This window comes from Capra hircus, chromosome 5, assembly GCF_001704415.2.
Source record: "Capra hircus breed San Clemente chromosome 5, ASM170441v1, whole genome shotgun sequence".
Lineage (NCBI taxonomy): Eukaryota > Metazoa > Chordata > Mammalia > Artiodactyla > Bovidae > Capra > Capra hircus.
In genome coordinates, this window is record NC_030812.1 from 80642321 (window position 1) to 80661224 (window position 18904).

The window sequence follows — 18904 nt, forward strand, 5'->3', positions numbered from 1 at the left end:
TATCCTAAAACATGAAATCATTCCAACACAGTGTTCAGTTACATGGTGCTTCTTTCTGTGTGACTTAGGGCTTCCCAGGTGGCGCACCTGGGGCAGCAGTAAAGGATCCACCTACCAGTGCAGGAGGCCTCGGTTCAATCCTTGGGTCAGGATGATCCCCTGGAGAAGGAAATGGCAACCCATTCCAGCATTCTTGCCTGGAAAATCCCATGGACAGAAGAGCCTGGCAGCCTACAGTCCATGGGGTCGCAAAGTCGGACATGACTGAACACACACACACTGTGTAATTTAGCTGCTTCATCATGAGATATTGTCATCCCTTATTTTCTTTATACTACACTATGAAGAAGGAACTAAAAATTTAAAGACGGGGAAGAAAATTCTAGTGGATTCTGGCCTCCCTGGGAAAAGTGAAGGAAACAAAGATGGACCTTTGACTTGCCTCTTTCAAGGTATTTTCTTGGATTCTGGGGAAAACTTCTAGCATTCCCTTTGTTTGACGTGGCCTTTAGATCATTACTGATAGAACTCCAGTCTCACATGGGACCTCTCACACTTCTGTTCTCAATGAGCAAGTAGTGGAGACATCAAAGGTTCTTTGTGGGTGCATGATCATGACAGTAGCATCCTGTTTGGAAAGGCAATGATTCACTTCCAGTGTTAGGCTGGGAAACTTTGGCCAGGAGGTGCCCCTTGTGTCAAAGAGTCTTGAACCTGGAATTTGTGCCTCCTTCAGCAACAATGCCAGATTCAGTGGGTCAGCTAAGAACAGGCTCTTAGTGTTTCCTCAGTCCCTTTAGAATCTTTCACCAGTGGATGCTTTTGTTTCCCAGGTGTCATAGATATGCCTTAGACTGGTGTTTTCTTGCTTTTTAAAAATGGGCCAAAGTGAAAAAAGATCACGCTCATAGAAGCGCATGCATTAGAAAATAATTCATGCCCAATAATATTATCAGAGCAGATCTTAGGCAGGTAATGTAAGGTGTCAGTTTGCCAGTACTAGGTGCTGATCCTGTATTGGCCCCTGACATGATAGTAACGTCATTTAGAATTGAAAGTTTCTTAAAGATCAAATCATTTTAATAACTCACAAAGTAAGTTTTCTGTTAAGCCAGAAATGCAGTCAAAACATTATAAACTTTATTTACCAAAGACCTAAAATTACTATTAAGCTTCATGAAAATGTTGCTTGTCTATAACTGGAAATACACTTTTATAGATCTGTTATTGATTGATCTGTTATTGACTGACCTTTGTGGCACCATGATTCACTTCGAACACATAACAGTCTGTTTTACTAAAATCTAAAGTAAGGGTCAAACACAAAGTTAGACTATTTCTTTAAGAATTTATGGAGACTTTCCTGGTGGTCCAGTGGTTAAGTCTCCAGACTTCCACTGCAGGGGACACAGGTTTGATCCCTGGTCAGGGAACTAATGGACTTCCCTGGTTGCTCAGACAGTAAAGAATCTGCCTGCAATTCAGGAGACTGGGTTTGATCTGCATTGGGAAGATCCCCTGGAGAAGAGAATGACTACCTACTCCAATATTCTTGCCTGGAGAATTTCATGGAGAGAGGAACCTGGTGGGCTACAGTCCATACGGTTGCAAACAGACACGACTGAGCAACTTTCACTTTTTCTCTCTTCAGGGAACTAAGTTGCTTGGCACAGCCAAAAATAAGAAAAAGATTTTAAAAGAAAAATAAAGAATTTATGGAAAATATACCTTTTGACCTAGAAGAGAGAAAAATCAAAGTACAAGATGTTTATCACAGTGTTGCTTTGAATAATAAAAGATTGAAAAACAACATATAACAATAGCAGTAGCTAACATTTATTGAATGTTTATTATATGTTGTAAGTGCTTTACATGGATTGCAATCTGTTTTAATACTCTTCTACAGCTGAGGAAGTTGAGGTGCAGAGTAAATTTTGGTATATGAGTAGAATGAATACCGTAGAACTGTTACAACTTTGGATGCAGAGCTTTCTTTAGAGATACTGAACATATGATTTTGCATTGGATTTTTTGAAAACAGTTTCTGAAACAGTATGAATCCATTTTTTGTAAAATTGCACACATGTATTTTTTTATGGAGATATCTGGAAGGATGTTTACCAAAAGATTTAAGATTGTAAGATCTTGGATGGTTATTATTTCTTCTTGTACTTTTCTGTATGATTTGGGTTTTTAAAGTGCATGCTCAGGCTCAGTCACTCAGTTGTGTCTGGGGACTGCAGCCCGCCAGGTTCCTCTGCCCACTGGGTGGATTGTCATTTGTATATCCATTTAATAAAAACAAAACATTTTAAGAAAAATTAATGCTATATTCCAATTTCTCAGGCCCCATTTTAAAAAATGATTTCCATCAATTTTATGAACTGGTGAAATGAAAATGTTAAGTAAATACTGCAATTACTATCTTTTAAAAAAGATGAAATATTGACTGTTTTTCAAACATCTTTTGAATTTAGTGTCTGCTGTTACCTCACTGCCACTTAAAAATTGTTTATATCTATTTTTCAGTCTCTCCTGTATTTCTAAAACAGTTGTTTCCTTTTTGTTTTTTAATAAGCAAGACTGAAATTTCTTGCTTTCATTAAAGCATGGGGGCAATTTAAATGTTTAAAGTAGAACAGTTCTTAAAATGGCTCTATTTAATTCATGCTGAGCATCTTCGTGAAGCCAAAACTTTCACTTATTTCAGTGTTTTCCAGACATCTTAGGAAATCACTGAGACACTTCATATAAATATAAGAACTCTGGTTCCCATCTCAGAGCTACTGAACCAGGCTCTTGGGAGGATGGTTCCGGGCCCTACCTCAGGTCATTGTAGTCTCCTCCCTCTCTCCCCATCCCCACCCCCGACCCCTACCCCCGTCCTGCCTTTAATCTCTCCTTTTCAAAATAGCCGGCTCCAAGAAGTTACCTGTTTCCAGACTCAGTGTTTAACAACCACCCCAAAATTTGTTTTAAAAAATTTAAAGCCTGCTTTTACATTGGAACTTGTAGATTCTTTAAAATGCAACCTTGATCACCCCGTGAACATCATTTGAGAGCAAAAGGATTAAACAACTGTGGATTGTTCCCTTACCCCTGCCAGAAACATGAGCACTTCAAGGAATTATATATCACAGAAAAGAAGCCACATTTAATGTGACTGAAAGATGTGGAGGTTAGAAAGTTGACTTTCCGGTTTATGTCCCCAGGGTTTGGACTAATCCAAACAGCTACTGGAATCTCAGGGGAAAACAGGAAGCACTCTTTTGTTCCTCCTCTGTCTCCTGTTTTTGCCTTTAGGAAGCCTTTCTTCCCTTTTTCCTCTGAACAGATGAAAGCCTGTTTGCAGGTAAGCAACTGAAACTTGTTTTTTAAAAGAAGTTTATTAGAATAAAATATTTATTATTTTTAGTGTATTTTATGTAGCTTATGCAAGGTTAAGACTTATTCTAACTTTTGCTCAGAAGAAATTTTGTAAGTTAATCAGCCTTTTGACTGTCATCCTCTTTATTATTAATTACTAATATTATATGTTTCTAAAAATCAAAAGATATAATTACACTATTATTAGTAGACAGATGGAGAGATAAAAGTTCAAAATGTGTGATAAACAGATCACAGGAGGGAAGATTTTCACCTGTTTTCATTTTTTTAAAAAGCAGTACAGCATTTTTGGGCTTCCCCAGTGGCTCAGGGGTGAAGAATCCACATGCAATGGAGGAGATGCAGGAGACTAGGGTTCGATCCCTGGGTCGAGAAGATTCACTGGAGAAGGAAAGGCAATCCACTCTAATATTTTTGCCTGGAGAATCCCATGGACAGAGGAGCTTGGCAGGCCACAGTCCATGACATTGCAAAGAGTCAGACACGACTGAAGCGACTAAGCACACACAGTACTTTATACCCCAAACTAATTACCACTAGTGCTTTGTATAAAAATAGATATTAAAAGGCAACAGTTCTTTGCTTTCAACCAATTTCATCTTGGATATTGTGGAATATGGAACATAATCTTCACAAAAGAGGCCATTTTCACAGCCTTTAATATTTTTTCAAATGTTTTGGCATTGCAATGGAAGTAAGTTTATTAATATTTAGAAATTTAAAACTATTTCCCTAATGCACATTTCCTGTAACTACATCTGCTTCAGAGATGCCTTCATGTATGTGCTTCACAAAGTTTTCTTTGTAACTTGAAAACATAAATAGCAGAAAACCCCCAAGCTGAACTTCTTCACAATTTTCTATTATGCTTTTAACTCTTGATTGAACAAAATATTCTTGGCTGGATCTTTAATCTTTTCAAAAAGCATGTGGCTGGCCTTTGCAGAAACAAATGCCTGACCCCAGAAGTGACCAGGGTTCATACTCAGTGTTTTCAAAATCACTGCAAAGTTAAAATTTTTTTTCATTTTTATTTCATTTTCACTTTTCATTTACTTTTTTTTTCCCCCCAGTGATTCTGAATATTAGAACTTCAATTCAAAGAAAAAAGATCACTGGAAAAAAAAAAAAAAATCTGCAGTCACAAGTTTCTCAAAGAAACTGACAGAAGTATCCTGACAAAATGATGTCTTGTTTCCCGGTGAAACTGATCCTTCCTTTATCTGACGTCAAGTGACTGAACTGTTGTTTTACTCAGAAAGATTCGGCTAGGATTTCAAATTGTCTTTATATTTACTTGGTAAAAGGTGTCTGTGACTTCCCTTTCAGAGAAAGAAGAAAAGCAGAGGAGAGAATCTACGTCTACCAGAGGCTAAAGGACAGAGTACTGAAATGGCCTGGAAAGTGTTCAGAATTAACACCAGCAAGTCACCAAGTCCAAGGTGTGGGGTGCAACTGGGAAGAAACAAAAGAAAAATCAATGTGCAGTCAAAGAGCTGCTTTATTTTTCTAGAAAGTGACCCTTCTCAAAGTTCCAAGGAAGCTCTTCCTTCACAACAGCCCTGAAATCCCAGCTGTTCTGTACCCTGATGGTCAGCTCCAGCAACTGTCTGGTCGCCAGGCTTACTGCCGAGTCTTCATTCCAGGGAAATGCATGCGGTGGTGGTAGCAGCAGACGTGATATTGCTCCTGAGCATGGGGGGCACCTCAAACTCTCTTTGCTCGCCCACCATGTTTTACAGAGACTGCTGGATCCGTCGCTTCCCAGGTCTTCTGATTGACCTGGAGGAGTCTCAGAAGCTGGGGGCCCAGTTCCTGAGGTATTATTCTGAAAACACAGGTCAGAAGTGCAGTCGGAACTGCTGTCTTAGGAAGGATGGTAAGTGTCCATGATAGACCTGAGAAAATCAGGGCAAACTTCTAAAATGAGGACCTGGGGAAGGAGCCCTTGGCAGAGGGTCCAGTGAACAACTGACCCAGACTAGGGAAGATGCGCTGAAGGAGGCGGTGGGCAGAGAGGGAGAGACACTGAGACTGACTTTGCAGTTGAGGTCAGCGCCAGCTTGGTTCATAAATCTAGCAATGACCCAGGAGGCAGTGAACCTGCTGGTAACAGAGAACCGCTTCTCTTCACTAAAGTGCTAAATGAAAATACTTCCTTGAGGGCTAACTAACAATATTTCTATAGCCCAGAATACAGCATATATAATTCCAAAAGAATGTATAATAATTTCCTTTTCAAAGTTCTTTCGGTGATATTAGTATCATACCACACTTTTGAAATGTGCTCGCTTGGGTTCACCAAATGTGGGAATGTATTGAATAGGATTTAGATTGTGATTCATGTTTTGAAAGAAATAGGGAGATATATATCAACTAGAAAAAGGAAGAAAGGCAAAGAAGAGAAAAGAAAGGAAGGAAGGATGGGAGAAACAAAAGTTGGGGAGGGAGGAAGGAAGAAAGAAATCTACAAAATACCCTGACATAATTTTTTTGGGTATGAGATGTGGAATCAGGGTTAAATATCATTCATATAATACAATCAAGGCCTGTAATTAGAAAAATGCTTCATTGTTGCAGAATTTCAAGTTACATTTGCCTTCATTTATTTCTTTTCCAAGATTTGAAAGCTACTTGGAAAGAACAAAAGTGACACAGCACTTTAAAATAATTCTCTTGTTCCACACTTTCTTCCTGTGGTCTCATACTGACATTAATTGCCTCTTACCCAATTATCCATCTAAGATTTCTAGGGTGCAGGCTGGAGCTCCTTGGAGAATCTAAACTGTCAAGAGACCCCAGTATAAGAAGCTGTCACAGACTAAGCCCTCAAATTTAATCAGGCACAGAAGACAGCAATTAATTTATTAAAGGGGAATTTTGAAAAAGGTAGCAAATTTTCAGCTTCCAGATGCTTATAACCCCAGAAACATTCACTGAGAGCAGATGAGGGAGGGGTGATAACTTTTCCCCATTTTCCCATGCCATGAATTTACCTTATTTTCCACACCAGGGAAACTATGGACTATGGACTTTCACAGATACTAAATGCATCCATTTGGAATTGCAGGATTTTAGAGTCTTGTGGGGTTGTGGCTTTCCTTCTCCAGAAGAAAAGGCACGAACACGTATCTCTTTTTACCTGGAAGCCAGAACTTCAAAATGCTACCATCCTGCAGTAGCTAACCTACTCAGAGCTGGGACTCTGAAATACACATGAAGAATGTAAAAGATCTTAAAAAATTAATCGCTACAGGATCCACTGCTTTCTTATCAGAAATTCAGATGTCTAAATTGGAATGATGTTCTTTCTTCCTTTTCCTTGAACTTTATAGCACAGTCCTCAGGGAAAATGTCTTGGTAATCTATAATGTATTAGCAATGAATTATTAATTGACTTTTCTCTCATTCTTCCTCCTGGAAAAATAAAAAGAGCAGAAACATGGGGTGTCCCAAAAGTAATGGGGGAGAGGTAACCCCCACAGTTAGCCTTACACAGAAGCGGAGCAGGTTCTGCCAACCGTTCCACAGCAGCTGCAGGCACACTCTGAGGTCTGGTAACAGTACACTATCCCTCTGTAATCTCATTTTATTAAAGAAGCTGATACCTTTGGGTCAAAGAATATTTCTTATCACATGGTTCCTACTATTCAGCAGCAGGAGGAAAATCTGTGCTGCACTACAGGGATGACAAGACTGAAGATATGCACTCCATAAATCTGACTTTAAAGTTATCCAGAAATAATATGATACCTTTTAAGGAGCAAATCTTAGAAAAGAGGAGCTGGGGAGAGCAATGCCCCCTACAATTCCAAACGCTAGCCACCCTGTCAGTCTACTCCCTTCCTCTGATTAGCTTTCACTGGATGTAGCTTAGCAGCATAGGGCTGGCACACACCTGCAGTCAGGGTCAAGGTCATGTTTAACACTGCTGCCTCTATACCACCTGAGCCTCTTCCAGCAACAGTCAGTGCTGTTTTTGCTCTTCCCATCACTCCCCTTTCTGTTATAGCATTTGTCCATTTATTGTCCTATTTCTTTCTCTGGTGAATCCCTTAGCATTCCAAGAGGGTATTACGCCTGGAAATCTCATACTGTAAACATCAGATTAGAATATTATGATATTATAAATCTCCCCTCTGGGGACAGGTTTTTGTAGTCAATTGAGTTTTCCTGAACATGAAATACTTGGATTGCAAAATAATTCCAGGTAATCCTACGTAGCTTGTGAATGTACAAACGATTACTGAAAGACAAATCAGTATTTTCTTTTGAAGAGGCATTTCCCCATCTTCACAGAAATAGCTGCTCTCAGTTCATAGTTAGATGTCTGAAAGGCCCTGCAATGAACTGTTAATCCAGTGTTTGTGAAAGAAACATAAGCTACTCAGAGCTTAACAAGCTGCAGAAGTCAAGCAGACATACTTTGCCTGCTTCCTTTTCAGTGTCCTGTAACCTGGCCGTCTTCTTCCACGATCCTATTCATGACAATGTCAACTGCCTCCATGTTCACTGCCCAACCCTGGACAGCTGCATATTGGAGCCTGGAACCAGTGCCATTTTATATAACATAACAGATGGTAATGATTTATGTATTTTGCATGTATTTCTAAGAATGTCTAATATTTTAGTAGAGGCAAATAACCTAGAAATTGGCTGGAAGAAGCCATGTATGAATCTCTAAGTAATTATTTTCCAGTGAACTCTGTCTGGAAAAGTTTGGGGCTTCCAAGGCAGAAAGTAAAAGGAAATTCTCATTAATTTGGCATGTTCAGCAAGGATGACTTTGTCCCAGATAACAAATCATATGTGACTGAACAAGAATATTGTATTTCATTTATCCCAAGAGCCTTAAACAGGAGCCAAAATAGGTATTTCTACTATAGTCGTTAAGAATACAACTAAGAAGTAATATGCTAAATGTCACTTTTGAGGCTTGCTGACACTATATACAAGGATTCTACAAAGATTGATTCGGGGATGGGAAATACACTTACTGCCTCATATTAATTTCTGGTCCCAAGATAACCAGTATGTTTTACTTTAGAAAAACACATTATTTAAGTGTCCTTTGCCCATGTATATAATCTCAGGGTACAGATTAGTAAACATCAAAGGTCGATTTTAGCCATCACAATACAAAGGAGATATTGATCTGCGCTTGTTGCCCACAAGCTGTGTTTATCACTGCAGCTGTGTCTCTGCCCTCAAGTTCCTTCTAATCTAGCTGAGGAAAGAAGTCTCACAGTTAAAGACATACAATTCAATTAAAAATAGGTGATACTGCCTCAAGTACAAAGGCTCAAAAGGTTGAGGGTGGGGAGCTAAAGAAAGCTCGATTATTCAGGGGAGGCTTCATGGAAGAGGGTGTAGAGGTAAGGAGTCTATGTCACTCCCCAGGAGAATAAGAACACTGATGTCGCAACAGTATGGACACATTTGGGGCTGCAATGGAAATACGGGTAGGATAGGGTAGGCCAGGTAACAAAAGAAGAGTGGACTGTTGGTTTGACTTTGTCAGAAATATGGAAACAACAAAGATATTTAATGATAAAATGCTATCATTAGAGTGATGTGTCTGGTTATCTTAGTCCAGGAAAATTATAAGCAGAATGCAGGCCAGAACAAGGCGATTTTACTTGCAACGAAGGAGAGGGATAGTTACCAGCATATTGGGAAGGGATCGGATAGCACTTAGTTTTTGGATAGAGAAGACAAATCTTAACCCTGCATTCCAGTGGTTGACTCTGTGCTTCTGCTGCATCGACACAGGTTTGATCCCTGCTCTGGGAAGTAAGATCCCTCCAGGCAAAAAAAAAAAAAGAAAAAAAGAGAGAGAGAGAGAGCAGAGGAGTCAAAAATCCCTTAGCAGTGCAGTCTCTCATGGGTGATGGAAGAATGATGATGCCTCTGAACAAGACAAGGAGGTAGATAAGATGATGGTTGTGAAAATGTCAGTGGTGATGTGAGATGTTTAGGTGGGAACATCCAGTAGTGCACAGGAGAAATGAGATCAGAGCTCAAGAAAGGGGGAAAAATTGGGCACATGGATTTCAGGGTCATCAATGTAGTAGTGACAATGAGGATAGTATTTTTGGCAGTGGCAGTGGGGTGGGGAGCTTGGGGGGTGTGGTCGGGGCAGAGGTTATATGGGATGCAGAGAAATACTGCAGAAAACCAAGGACTAAAGACTGTAGAAATCATGCAATCCAGTTAGGACCAAGGAGAGAACCAACAGAGGAAGGAAAATATGGGACGCAGGCAGCCTGAGATAAAGTGCCAAAGGAATCTGTGATGCAGGGAGTCAGTTCAGTTCAGTCGCTCAGTCGTGTCCGACTCTTTGCAACCCCATGGACGGCAGCACGCCAGGCCTCCCTGTCCATCACCAACTCCTGGAGTTATGGCCATTGAGTCAGTGGTGCCATCCAACCATTTCTTCCTCTGCTGTCTCCTTCTCCTCCCGCCTTCAGTCTTTCCCAGCATCAGGGTCTTGAGTCAGTTCTTTGAATCAGGTGGCCAAAGTATTGGAGTTTCAGCTTCAGCATCAGTCCTTCCAATGAATATTCAGGATTGATTTCCTTTAGGATAGACTGGTTGGATCTCCTTGCAGCCCAAGGGACTCTCAAGAGGCTTCTCCAACACCGCAGTTCAAAAGCATTAATTCTTCAGTGCTCAACTTTCTTTATAGTCCAACTCTCACATCCATACATGACTACCGCAAATACTATCGCTTTGACTAGTAGACCTTTGTTGGCAAAGTAATGTCTCTGCTTTTTAATATGCTCTCTAGGTTGGTCGTAACTTTTCTCCCAGGGCAGGGAGTCGGAAGAAGAATTCAAGGAGGGGTGGCCATCAGTGTCAAGGACAAGAGAAAAGTCAAAGCAGTGACTCCCAGCAATCAGGAAAGAGGGAAGGTCCTGACCACTCTAGCAGCAGAATTCTGGCAGAATAGAGAATGGAAACAGCATGACAGAAAGCACAAAACAAAGTCAGAAAGGACATGAAGGAAGTGGATGTTGGTGTGCTGAGAGAGAGAGGGAACAAGAGAGGCTGAGAGGGAAACAGTTTCTGAAGCCAGCCGGAAAGGAGTTTATAAGAGGAGAGAGGACAAACACTGAAGAAGACTGGAGGCACTGCCAAGGGATGAGATTTAGGGCTCTGCTAATAATTTTCCATAGCTACACTTCTCCAGGCTCATTTTGTTTAACTCTAAAATGTTATTCATATCAAATGGTTACTGTTTCTGAAGTTCTTGCCCTCACGCTGCTATTGTTGCCTAAAAGCCCTGGCAGATACAAAGTTTTCTCTATGATGTAGCCAAGTTTGTTCCCAATAGAAGATGTCTTAGAAAGTTAAGAATTCAAATGTGGTCAGTATGTCTCAAAGCCTTTGAGAAATGTGAACTAGCGGAACTTGCAATTAGCTATAGTTCATAACTCAGAGAGGCAAAATCCAGGACTTCACTGAACTGTACTTTAGGGCCCTCTCTGCTAAACTAAAAATAAATGATGCCTTACTTATTTTTCAGGTATAGATCCTGATTTGCTGGTTTTTGAACAATCACTGCCCACATATCTAAATACCCGTTCTTCATCTGATACATGGGAGAGACTAAGGATTCTAAAAGCTATGTATTTAGATAAACAACAAACCGCCATGATAAACCAAATGCTACCATCAATAGAGGCTCCGTCACCAACCACACATCAAGATTTGTTGGCAACCGCAAATAATACTAGGTATTCCAAGGAATTGACCACAGGCTCTTGGGCAAGATTCATTGCCCTGAATGACTCCATTACCACAAAGATAAATACGGTGTCAGCCAGTACTGACGTCAACAATCCAGATAACAAGACTGTTTCTCCTTTCTTTGTGCCCAGAGACACAAAACTTTCTCATATGCCTAGTCCCTCCCAACTTAACAGCAGTAAACAATTACTAAACAAGACCAAAGGGTACAACAGCAGAAACCATACATCTGAGAATGAAGACGCAACACCCGATGGGGCACCTGTGACTCCTGCAAAGACGTGGCTGGTTCCCGTGGCCCTCTGCACCTCTGTCATCTTTCTTTGCTCTTGTGTAGTCATCCTGGCATCTGGTTGCTGTCGAAAGCAGTACGGCCAGTATAGATCAGGACAGAGAAAGTCAGGACCCAGGCAAACGAAAAAATGTGCCAATCGGAAGTTCTCTTACTGATGAAAGGTGAGTTTTCAAGAGTATCATTTTGTTTGCTTAAGACAAGCAATTTGGTTAAAAAAAAAAAGGAAAGAAAAAAAAAATAAAGCACAGATGCCCATTCATACCAATCTCTAAAGAAGGCCAATGTTTGATAAACATAACTGCTTTTTGTGATTATATCCATTTCTTGAATAGTGTACCCTTTGCCAAGCTTCAAAATTCTGACCCCTGCAGTTATTCAGCACAAAATAGGAGATACTGTTCTAAGTGCTGTATGTGTATTGACCTGTTGAATATTTAGAACTCTGTGGGTTTTCATTAACTATCATACTGATATTTTACAGATGAGGAAACAGGAGAAAAAAGGCGAAGTATGTTGCTGAAAGTCACACAGCTAGTATGTAGCAAAGCCAGATTTCATAGGCAGTATGGTTCAAAAGTTCACACTTGAAATCCCCGTTGGACTACAAGTCTCCACTTTCCCAGTAAGCATGGAAAAAAGATATAGGAGGAAAACACCACAATATTTTTCTCCCATTAAGGTCATATTAGCATCACATATGTTAATGAAATCTTGTAGTGGTTTGAGCAAAAAAGCTTCTTGATCTTTTATATAGTTTTCTATGTTCAATTGATTAATCTTTCTCAATCCTAATCCATCCTCTTCATTTTCTAAAACATGCCTCTCAATAATTATGGCAGAGATTTCTGAGTTTTCTGTTGAATAAATGTTGGGAGTTTTAGTTTATGTTCCTCAGTTGTATACATTGTTTTCCCAGGGCAAATACTAGCTCTAGGTATTTCAAGCTCTGTCCACTCCTTACACTAGACTCACCCCCTAGATCTTACACTCCAACTCTTTAAGTGTAGAAAACTAAATTACCATCTCTAATGATCTTAAACTTTAGACCCTTAGTCTCATCCTTGAAAATATTTTTTAATGGGAGCACAGACATTAAACAGCTATTTGTAGTAAGTATGTGTGTGCACGTTCAGTCACTCAGTTGTGTCCACTCTTTGCAACCCCATGGACTATAGCCTGCCACTCTCCTCTGTCCATGGGATTTTCCAGGCAAGAAAATGGGTTGGAGTGGGTTTCCATTTCCTCCCCATATATGTTTCTTAATACACTAGTTAAAAAAAAAAAAAAAAAATGCAATTTAGAGGGAATACCAAGATTTACTCTAAAAAGATACTTAAGTTATCTGGGAAGCTATGATTTGTATACACATTCTTTTAAAGGATTACTTTTCTTTCAAATATATACAAATTGTCTGAAGGTTTCCCAACAAACTAGGGTTACTAAAAACATTTTTTTCTTCCTTGAGATTCCTTCAGAATTTTATTGTTCCCTAAAATTGCAGTTTTTATAAAAATTACCACAATTTAGGAAAAACATACTTACTTTGTAAGAAAACAAATTCTTAGCCCTCTTCTTCAGTCTCTACTTTTGACCATCAGATAAACAGAGGAAACTTAAACTGTAAAGGTGACCCAAAAGTTTGGCCAAGAAGCAAAAACAAATAGACCTGAAATCATGTCCTTACTGGAAGTCAGAGGGACTGAAGAGAACTTCTGAATAGAATTTAAAACTTTCAAGAAACAAAGATTTCAGGGCTTAGTCAACAACAAAGGCTAAGGTTGTTACACACATTTAAGAAATAACCACGATTATCAAAAGCTTTCTGACACTGAAACTGGCCAAGACCTTTGGGGGAAAAGTCTATATTAAGTCCAATTTTGTGTGATATATTTACCAATTTGGAAAGAAAATATGCAAAGAGAAAACTAAAGCTCCCTACAATTAAGAAAACACGTTTGTTCCATTTTTTAGTTGCCTATGTGTATAAGCAACTTCTGAGCCACGGAATTTACGTTTGAAGTCAGAAGTGATCACATTATCAATATAGCAAAAAGTGTCCCTTAGAAACCTCATTAAAAGGATATTCATTACATTCATTGTGATATTAGATCCATTAAGAGCTTAAAGAACAAGAATCTAAATAAGGACAAATAGTGCTGTTTAATTATTGCTAACAATACAATGACAGCAGTTTTGTAGTGTTAATCTTACCGCCCTAAGATATTGCCATTAGGTGTCAATGCCACAGCCTAAGAATCTTCAAATCAGTTGCTCAGTTAGTCAAACTGCAAAGGTAAAAAGGGCACAGTCTTCTACAAGATCTCCCTTACTTGTGACACCAACTATAAGTTTGGGGGATGGCAAGTCCCAAAACCACTCTCAGGTTCTGTACTTCACTAGAGGAATTTACAGAACTCAATGAAAGCTGTTATTCTTACGGTTTATTATGAAAGTGCAAAAGTGTTAGGTGCTCAGTCATGTCTCTTTGTGACCACATGGACTATAGCCTGCCAGCTTCCTCTGTGCATGGGATTCTCCAGGCAAGAATGCTGGAATGGGTTGCCATTTCCTTCTCCAGAGGATCTTTCCAACCCAGGGATCAAACCCAGGTCTCCTGCATTACAGGCAGATTCTTTACCATCTGAGCCACCAGGGAAGCCACAGTTTATTACAGGGAAAGGATATGGATTAAAATCAGCCAAGGTAAGAAGTACCTAGGATGAATTTCAGGGGGGTTCCACACTCACAACTTTGTAAGACACTGTCTTCTCCCTGTGGAAGCAGGATGCATGACTCCCCCAGCACCAGTGTATGACGATATGTCCAGAGTATTGTCAACCAGTGAAGCTTACTGGAGCCTCAGTGTTCTACATTTTTGTTGAAGCTCTGTTACACAGATATATCTGACTGATCAATTACCTGGGCAGTTGATCTCAGCTGGTAGGTGGACTGATTTACTGACAGACTCAAAGCCCCCCAACCCTAAAACACACGGTTGGTTTTTCCAGCATGCCTAAGACTATTAGGTGTAGCTAGCCCCACCCTAAAATCCACTGTGACCAATTCCTGCCCTAAACAAAGACACTTCCATGAGGTATGACAGATTACCGCCCAGAAGGTGACAGAAGAGGCCAGAATCTCTTTGGGCAAAGCGAAAATCTTTATTACACATCGTTACTCCGTCTGCTTCGATCTGCACTATACTATTAGTCCAGGACTGAGGACCCTAATGACCACCTCTCCACGTGTTTCCAAATAACCACCTCTCCTCAGCTTCTACTGTTCTCATGTTCCTTCTTCAACCCTGTTTCAGCATCTGAGTTCTCCATAACTCTTTAGGTCTCTAAGAAATGTAACATTTCGATACATTTACATATGCTTTAAATCAGACCGAGAAGTTCAGTTGTATCTACTTTGTTTTTTATTCGCTATCTCCATCCAATGGAGGATGGAACCTGAAGCTCTACTGTTATCCTTCATAACCTATGGACTCTTGGTCTTGCTAATACCAAGTCATACCTTCAATTTATATACATCTTTTGAGAAACTATTCTGAAATTCCTTTTAGCATGTTATATTCTCAAATTCTGTTAAGCAATGTAAGTTTTAAGCAAATAACAGCCTCCATAATTCCTTTCTTTCAATTTTAAATTACCCATCGACAATTTTAAAAGTGGTAAGAAATGACTCACAGATATATTTAAAAGAATTCAATTGACAGCTAAATGGAATGAAATGTTTCTTAGGGCACTGATCACTGTCATTTATTCCAATTAAAGGTCTTTATATCTTATCTCTTTCCTGAGCTGTGGAAGTTCTAGCTGGGGCTTCCAGAGAGGTGAATATCGGTCAACCTCCACTTCCACTTTTCTGCAAGTTTGGGCTTGGAGAAATGAGCCAAAGAAAATGGAAACAGGATGCTAAACAGAACTGAATCAACATAACGTGATCCCAGAACAGAGGGATGGAACAAACTTCTTAGGTTAGAAAATACTGCCAAGAACCTGTTTCTAATCAGAATCAGCATCTGCAAAAACCTCACTAGGCAGGTAGCAGTTATGTAGACAAAACACTAAACTGCAGTCAGGGGATTGGGTTTTGAGCCGAACTTCCTAAATAACCAAAATCATTATTCAAAAGCAACCAGTAAGTACTGATTTGTAGAGAAAGATAGAGCAGGTGACAAAAGAACAATATTGTGTGTATATATGTGTGTATGAATACTAAAGGGTTATGGTAGAAATAAAATTCAAACACTTTAGGACCAGAAGAAATCAGAATCAAATTAGTCTGACTGCCCCAGTATATAAGAAAACCTTTGAATAATCATTGCCCTTGTATCTTAGAATGAAAGGAATAATTTTGACTCTAATGTAGGAAAACAATGGCTTTTTAAAAAAAATTTTTCAACTTTATATCAAATTAATGATTACATATGTATCATAAAATTAGTAAATCAAGGAAATTTTTCTATATAATTCACGTCAAATGTAATAGTCTCTTCACTGATTCTTTGTACTGAGAAAGGGTATGCTCATTGTCCCCCTCATTCTTAAGACTAACAACAGAATTTTTGTAATCTTCAACTTCTTTAGTACTAAGGAGCTCCTCTTTACTTAGTTCTGGATTTTTCTCAGCAGCTTTAATTTGGAAAAGGGTCTCCAGGATGTTTTTTTCTGAGGAGCTGTCTTTCCATACATATTCTTCCATATCTGCTTCAGTCTTCTTTTTCTCCCACTCTTCAGTTTTCTGAAAAGAAAAAAAAACAATCTCTGATTTTGAGAATTATTACTCAAAGACAAAGTCTGGTCAACACTTTGCATGTTCACCTTGATTCACCTCCCTTATCCAGTACAGCTGCCTACCTGCACTAACAGCCGTGGGCTGCACACCCTTATTACATGAATACCTCATTACCACTCACTAATTCTATCCACAGAATTTATACTTTATCTGCCCTATAAATGGCACTTACAAAGCAAGACTGTTTCCCAAAAGACAGAAAACTCACTCCTTGTAGCTTTCTAGACTCTAACACAGCAAGCATTTCTGAGGTTAAAACTATGAGTGCTGAAAGGAGACTGTATTTATCTCTGTAACATGCCTGTGGGGATCACAAGGGGAAGACCAGTTATTATAATAAAAATTAAAATATAAAGTTTGTGTGATTTTTAGTTATAATGACTATATATTCTGGAATTTTGTTATTATCATAACTTTCTGTTCCTAAAATGGAAATAATTTTCAGTACTACTTATTTTTTCTTACAGAAAGTATTACCATGTTATTTTAGGGAACATTGGTAGGTTTTAGATTAATATAATTCAGATTTATGATTTAAATGAAGACGTTAACATTCTGTGAAAAAAAAATCAAGCAACACAGCTCATATGTAATACACCCTGGTTCAGAGAAGTGCTGAATACCAGTCACATTCTTTCCAAATTAACACATAACAGTATTGTGAGCCATAGGCTATTATGGAATGAGCCACTAGTCTTACAACATTTGAAGGTGGTAAATCCCCCAAATTATAAAGTTTTTAAAGTATTAAAAATGAAGGCAGGTTTGTAAGGCTGTCAGAAATCACATTCTAACTTTGAAAACTCCTCTTGAAATAGACCACAGCTTGAGCAGACAAGAGCTCCAAGGCGCCCTGGAACCAAATGAGTTAGCAAGAAGGAGGATTTCCAGCCATGCCTCTCTCCCATCCCCACTCCCGCCCCAAGAGCTCCTGAGAAGAGAGAAGCAGGAGCGATCTGTCCTCTCTCAAAGGATGCACAGGAGCCCCGCCAAAGGCAAACAAGCCACCGGGATGCCACTGACTCAGCAAACCCCACTTGGATCACTAAAGCCCCGGCAAGAAGCTCCTCCACCACAGAGATCCACAAGAAGAAGAAACCCTCCTTTAATCCTTCAAACTGTGGACTCTCTTCTTCAAGAGAAACAAACAGACACAGAGTGTTTCCTCAGCTCCCAAATTCCTCGGCCGAAGCGGGGTCTCCGCTCGCAGCTCCCCTGTGTCTGCCCCACCTCCTTATGCTGAGTTTATGGTTGAGGACAATGTTCCAACTTAAGTTCTAGAAACATCTTACCCAGCTGAGAATCAACTCTGTGCCCCCTTTTGCCTGGTAAGGGAGGTTTTAGGCTTGGCAGAGGGGCAGGGAGAATATGGAATAATTTCTTTTTGTGCTCTGTCTCCACAACCTTGTTGCAAATAACTTCTAACAGCCAAACTCTAAGTCTGTACATTAAAAAAAAAATCTGACAAAATGACAGTACCCTGCCTAGCTTTCACTGTAATAGTGAAGTTGCTCAGTCGTGTCCGACTCTTTGCGACCCCATGGACTGTAGCCTATCAGGCTCCTCCGTCCATGGGATTTTCCAGGCTAGAGTGCTGGAGTGGATTGCCATTTCCTTCTCCAACACTGTAATATGTGAGGAAGGAATAAATGTCAGCCCCTTAACAAAGTAAATGCCCTAAATTAAATACGTTACTGGGCCTATCTACTCTTGCCAATGCTTTAAATGTTCAAGACAGTGTCAGAGTTTCTTCATAATTCTAACTTACAAGTGAAATAAACTGAGCTCAACGAACACATTTTATAAAGCATTAAGCAAAACAGTCACTCCATCTCATTCTGAACTGTTAGAAAGTAAGCAATTAAGAAACAACTGTTTAAAAAATTATTTCACCTAGGTTTATCTGGATTTTCTTAATTGACTTGAAATAGATGCTTAAACAGAGGAGCTAACCACATTAAATCCACTAACAATTTCCAACATTTTTAATCTTCCCCTTATATTTGGTATATACAATTCTACATTGGTCTCTAAGATGTGTTTACAGTTGTGCCATGATACTAATTCCTAGGCACTCAAGGTGCCCAGTCAGCCGGGAGTAGCAGGGATGCCCACAAACATCCCCCTCCTTCATTTATCTCAGGAGAGAATTTTCTATGTGTGCAGTGACATGAAAACCACTGCAACTCCTAGGTGGTTCTAGTGATAAAGAACCTGCCTGTCAACGCAGGAGACCTAAGAGACCTGGGTTTGATCTCTGGGAAAGGAAGACCCCCTGAAGAAGGAAATGGCAACCTGCTCCAGTATTCTTGCTTGGAGAATCTCATGGACAGAGGACACTGGCGGGCTACAGTCCACAGGCTCGCAGAGAGTCGGGCACAACTGAAGCAACTCAGCACACACACATGTACACTTTCTACTGTTCTAAATAGTCACTGTCAGCTGCAAGATTAACAAAACTCTTGTTTTTCCATATATTCTAGCTTTAGGATCCAAACTCGGCCCAGCTCAATATAACTTCCAAGATAATAATAGTAACAATCTCCCAAATTTGAATACTTACTATATACCTGGTACTTCAATACTTACATGTGTAATTAACAGAATTTGTATTAAGATCTATTGGATTAGATTTTAACATCTCTACAGATAAGAAAACTAAATATT

The 18904-nt window shown here is 39.5% G+C and overlaps 2 protein-coding genes across 2 annotated transcripts in view; one reads left to right on the forward strand and one right to left on the reverse strand.

Moving 5' to 3' along the window:
- Positions 4646-18481, forward strand: MANSC4 (MANSC domain containing 4). Its single transcript, XM_005680717.3, has 4 exons — positions 4646-5266; positions 7833-7967; positions 10916-11595; positions 17056-18481. Exons 1-3 carry the CDS (start codon positions 5038-5040, stop codon positions 11587-11589), a joined length of 1038 nt encoding a protein of 345 aa, XP_005680774.1. The 5' UTR covers positions 4646-5037; the 3' UTR covers positions 11590-11595; positions 17056-18481.
- Positions 14572-18904, reverse strand: part of MRPS35 (mitochondrial ribosomal protein S35) — a 47134-nt gene continuing 42801 nt past the window's right edge. The window contains exon 8 of the mRNA XM_005680715.3: positions 14572-16183. Within this exon, the coding sequence (XP_005680772.2) occupies positions 15914-16183 (270 nt within the window). The 3' untranslated portion in view covers positions 14572-15913. The remainder of the gene's footprint in view (positions 16184-18904) is intronic.

Excerpts from the sequence above, each read along its gene's own strand:
- MANSC4 (XM_005680717.3), top strand. The coding sequence starts at position 5,038 with ATGCATGCGGTGGTGGTAGCAGCAGACGTGATATTGCTCCTGAGCATG. Across the intron at positions 5,267-7,832 it reads CTGCTGTCTTAGGAAGGATG|TGTCCTGTAACCTGGCCGTC; the intron begins GTAAGTGTCCAT and ends CTTCCTTTTCAG. Across the intron at positions 7,968-10,915 it reads TTTATATAACATAACAGATG|GTATAGATCCTGATTTGCTG; the intron begins GTAATGATTTAT and ends CTTATTTTTCAG.